The following is a 5,100-nucleotide window of genomic DNA, read 5'->3' on the forward strand; positions in this document are numbered from 1 at the left end:
CCAGAGCTCCGTGTGCCCGGGGAGGGCGATGCTCCATGCTCCAGCATACCAGAGTTCCCAACACCGGGATACCGGGGGGACTGGGGCTCAATGCTCCGGGATACCAGAGCTCCAAAATACCGGGGGGACTGACACTCCATGCCCCGCGGTACCACACCCTCCGTCCCCAGGTCACCGCCGCTCCCTGCCCCGGTGCCGCCCGCTCCGGTGCCGCCCCCGTCCCGCCCCTCCCGGCCCGTTCCGGCCTGCGGGGAGCGGAGCGGCGGCGGCGGCTGCGCACGGCGGGGCCGCCATGAGCGACGAGCGGCTGCGCCGGGTGCGCGACCGCGTCCGGCCCTTCCCGGACTTCCCCGAGCCCGGCGTGCTGTTCCGGTGAGACCGGGACGGGACCGGGGATGGGATCGGGGGGGAAACTGGGGCTGGAACCAGGACAGGGGATGGGGCCGGGGATGGAGGCAGGACCAGCGCTGGAACTGGGGATGGGAGCAGAGCTGGAGCCGAGCCGAGATCTCGCTGCCAGCTCCTGTCCCCGCTGCCCATCCCTGGCCCCGGCAGCACCAGGCAGGAGCCTTCCCTGGGCCCCGGGGCCTTCCCGGGGATCAGGAACCTTCCCTGGGCCCAGGAATCTTCCCCAGGCTCGGGAGCCTCTCCTGAGCTCAGGAACTTTCCCCTGGGATCAGGAACCTTCCCTGGGATCAGGGGCCTTCCCCAGGATCGGGAGCCTCCCCTGGGATCAGGAACCTTCCCTGGGATCAGGGGCCTTCCCCAGGATCGGGAGCCTCCCCTGGGATCAGGGGCTCAGCGTTTCCAGAGCAGCCCCGCAGTTCCCTCACCCCTGCCCTCCCTCATTGCAGCGATATCAGCCCCTTGCTGAAGGATCCTGTGGCCTTCAGGGCTTTGATTGATCTTCTGGAGGATCATGTGAGGGCACTTTACCCGAAAATCGACTTCATTGTGGGTGAGTGTTGGTTGAACAGCCCTGAGCAGTGTGTCCCGGGTGGGAGGTGTGGGGTGGCCCTTGGGGAATGTCCTAGCCCTGGACACAGAAATCACCTGAACATTGGCCTCTGTCACGAGGTAGCACCAGGACAGTTTTTAGCATTTCCTCCTGCTGTGGTTTTCTGAAATGCTGGTGTGGGATGTGGCAGGTGCCCTTTGACACTTCCATGCCAGTTGCATAATTCATTGTTAAAAGGAGGGGGCACACAGAGCCTGCAGTGTCCCCACGCTGTCCCCAGGGCAGGCAGGCCCTGTCCCAGCTGGTTTTCCTCAGGGAGCCTTTCCAGGCCAGCATGAACAGCCTTGGTGGCCAGAACACCTCAGCTCACCTGGCCAGGTGCTGAGGAAGAGGAAGGCAGAGCTTGGGCTGGGCCACAGCCAAAGGGGCACAGACCAGACCTGGCCCAGGTGAGATAAGTGAGGGCTGCCCAAGGTGCAGAGTTCCTGCTCGTGTGGCTGGGCTGATACCAGGGCCCTGCTGCCTTTATCTCTAAGGAAAAGGGTCAGAGGGGAGGGAAATGGGCTCTTGGGGCCAGAAGTGTTAAACACAGGAGTGTGGGCTGTGTTTTCAGCCCTCAGAAGTGACCCTCAGAGCAAATTGCTTTTAGAATGGGAGGATAAAACAGGGGGGGTTATGCCAAGACCTTCCCTCAGTGAAATGGTTCCAATCTGAGTGATGGGACAAGAGGAAAAGGCCTCAGGTTGCACCTGGTGGGGGGGTTTGGTAGGGTATGAGGGAATATTAATGCACTAAGAGTGTGATGAGGTGTTGGGACAGGCTGCCCAGGGCAGCAGTGGAGTCACCATTGCAAAAATCCACGGATGTGGCCTTGGCTGGGAAATGGTTGGACTTGATGGTCTTGGAGGCCTTTTCCCAGGTGAATGATTCCTGATTGGCTGTTCCTGCTGTGCCCCCAGGCCTGGACTCGCGGGGGTTCCTCATCGGGACCCCGCTGGCGCAGAGGTTGGGCATCGGCTTCGTGCCCGTGCGGAAAAAGGGGAAACTGCCTGGTGCCACTGAGTCCATCTCCTACAGCCTGGAATACGGCAAGGCAAGGCCTGGGGCTCACCCTGGGGGGGGCAGGGGGGCTGAACCCGTGGGGAGGGGGTCCCAGGCTGGGTTCTGATGCCCTGGCACTGGCACTGAGCCGGCCCCGAGCCGCGGTCGCTCCATCTGTGCCCATGGGTGATGTTTGGTGCTGTGCCGTGATTCTTCTCAGGGGGTGGTGCTCAGACCTGGTGCTAAATGGCTTTCTTTGGCTTGAATCCAGGGGCATGACCACGGAGAGTGTCCCCACTCTGGCAGTAAGTGCTGTAAGTCAGAGCTGCCCTGCATGGCTTCCCCCATCCCGCCCCATAACCCGCGGCTGCTCGGGGGCTGAGCCTCAGCCTGTGCTACTCCCGCTAGGAACTAACAGCAGCAGAGCCCCCAAAGCCTGGCCTAAGCCACGAGGATTGTTTGGGCCAACTGAGCTCGTGTGACACATCCAAACAGGTGCCAGTTTGGATCTGCCTCCAGGCAGAGCTCCCCAGGGCGTGACAGGAGATTTTCCTCGCTGGAGAGCTGCTCTGGGATAAGATTCCACCATAACTCACACCATGAAAGTTCAGGATCTTGGTGTGCCAGAGGGTTGGCCCAGCAATCCCCTCCCTGCTCTGTGTTCCTGTGGCGCTCCCTTGTAGCTGGAATTTGTGGGGGTTTTTGGGATTTTAGGTGCTGAGTGTTTATGCTGATGTCTCTAAGGACTTTTCTGTGCTCCAGCATGAACCAGCAGCTCCTGAGGGGCTTTTCCCCAAGGCCAGACTAAACCAAAGCTGCTCTTTGCTCCCTGCAGGCTGAGCTGGAAGTCCAGAGCGATGCTGTGGAGCCAGGACAGAAGGTGGTGATTGTGGATGATCTGCTGGCAACTGGAGGTGAGGGAAGCACGTGTGATCCTGTGTGCATGGAATCATGGAATGGCTGGGGGGGATAAATCTGGAGGTGAGGGAAGCACGAGTGATCCTGTACCCCTGTGTGCATGGAATGGCTGGGCTGGGTAAATCCCATCCAGTCCCACCCCTGCCCAGGCTGCTCCAAGCCCCCTCCAGCCTGGCTTTGGGCACTCCCAGGGGTATCCACACCTCTCTGCACCCTCTGGCTTTGGGGTGCCCCTGCAGTGAGGATGTTTCTGCTCCCCTCCACAGGAACCATGCGTGCTGCCTGCGAGCTGCTCAAGAGGCTGAAGGCTGAAATCCTGGAGTGCCTGGTGATCATCGAGCTGAAAGCCCTGAAAGGGTCAGAAAAGCTGAATTCCATCCCTTTCTACTCCCTGCTGCAGTATGACTGAGGAGGAGCACTGGGAACAAATCTGGGGCTGTATGCAGTGACTCTGGCTGTCACAAGGGGGTGGGGAAGGGGGAATGGGGTTAATCACAGGTTTTGAGCATGGCCAGAGCTCTTCAATTCTAAATTTCCCAAGCACTGTGTTGAGTGTAATGATCCCTTTTGGAGTTCATCCTTTCAGGAAGAAGGAACAGGCAGATTGACTGGGGGGGATGGAGACCAAGATGCAGCTTCTCTGAATCTGTGGTTTTTAGGAGACCAAAGTGACAATATTGCTGCTGAGGCAGGAGAGCTCTGACAGGGCACCAGCATTCCCTGGGCTGGGCTGTCAGCCTCCAAGGAACCTGCTGAAAAATTCCCAAAGAAACACAGGAGATGGGCAAAAAGCAATTATTTCTGTAAAGGACAAATCCTGCTGTATCTGACCTCAGGATGGGCTGGGGCTCTGTGCTGTCACACCAGAACAAGCTGCTCTTGCACCAGGGCTGTGCTTGTTGAGGGGAATGAGGTGCCTGCTGTGCCCTTAAATCAGGATGGTGCTGCTGTGGGATGAGCCCAGTCAGTGTTTTCCTTCCCTGGAGGCCACAGGCACCTTTTGTTCAGCACAATTCCCCCTGTCCTGCACCACATCCCACTCCTGTGCTGCTGCTTCCCCTCTGCTGGGCTGTCCTGGTGGGAGGTTGGTGCCAGGTGAGGCACAGCAGAGGTGCTGCAGGGGTCTCAGGTGAGTGAGGGGGTTTGGAGATGCTTCCTCCAGCACGGTTCAGTTTGCTCACAGCTAAATCTCTGTGTGCCAAAACTTCCACGAGCCTGAAACCATCAGGGACTGTGTCCCTGGCCCAGCAGGGACTGGACTCACAGGTAAAATAAATATTGATGTACTTTTATATTTCCTAAGCTGTCTCAGAGCTGTTCTTGCAGTGGCTGAAGCCATGAATGACCCCTGGCAGTGTCTCAGCTGGTCAGTGGGGCAGGGCTGTGCTGTGAGCTCTCCCTTATCCCTCAATGCTTGCAATTGTTTCCCAGGGAGCATTCAGGTACCTTTTCTTTACTTTGCACCCACCTCTGGCTGCAGAGGCTTGGTGAGCTCAGCTCCCCTTCCCCACCCAGCACCTGGGGCCACCTCCCGGCCAGCCCTTCCACTTGGAAGGAGCATTCCATGAAATGTGTCATTTCATCCCCTTTTCCTGAAAAGCCCATTCAGTGCTGCTCAGTTTGCACCGAGGAACACAATTCCCTGGTGACCAGGCTGCCCCAGGGGAGCCAGCACCTCACAGCTCCCTGCTGCGGGGGAGGAGGAGGAGGAGGGAAAATCAATTCCAGCCCAGCGAGCCACGGAAAGCAGCTGCGTGCTGGGGAAGCAGCGTCAGCCCTGCCCGTGCCAGCAGGTGACATCAGGGAACGTGGGGACGCTGCCTTGGCCCTGCCAGCAGCCCCTGATGTCATCTGCTTGGAGATGAGGCTGGGCAGGGGCGGCTGCCAGGTGGGAGAAGGGTTTCATCCTAAGGAGAAGGGTTTTACCCCGAGGACAGGAAGGGTTTTACTTTCCCGAGGAGCAAAGGGTTTTATTCGAGGAAGCAGAAGGCTTTTACCGAGAGCAGAAGGGTTTTACCCGAGGAGCGCAAGGGTTTTACCCCGAGGAGCACAAGGGTTTTACCCCGAGGAGCAGAAGGGTTTTATTTCGAGAGCAGAGGTTTTACTCCGAGGAGCGCAAGGGTTTTACCCCGAGGAGCACAAGGGTTTTACCCCGAGGAGCACAAGGGTTTTATCCCGAGGAG

The 5,100-nt window shown here is 58.9% G+C and overlaps 1 protein-coding gene across 1 annotated transcript; it reads left to right on the forward strand.

The window, feature by feature from the left end:
- Nucleotides 1–235: 235 nt before the first annotated feature.
- Nucleotides 236–4,219, forward strand: APRT (adenine phosphoribosyltransferase). Its single transcript, XM_064723494.1, has 5 exons — nt 236–372; nt 855–958; nt 1,918–2,051; nt 2,835–2,913; nt 3,184–4,219. Exons 1-5 carry the CDS (start codon nt 293–295, stop codon nt 3,324–3,326), a joined length of 540 nt encoding a protein of 179 aa, XP_064579564.1. The 5' UTR covers nt 236–292; the 3' UTR covers nt 3,327–4,219.
- Nucleotides 4,220–5,100: the final 881 nt, after the last annotated feature.

The sequence above is a fragment of the Zonotrichia leucophrys genome, chromosome 11, assembly GCF_028769735.1.
Source record: "Zonotrichia leucophrys gambelii isolate GWCS_2022_RI chromosome 11, RI_Zleu_2.0, whole genome shotgun sequence".
Taxonomy (NCBI): Eukaryota; Metazoa; Chordata; class Aves; order Passeriformes; family Passerellidae; genus Zonotrichia; species Zonotrichia leucophrys.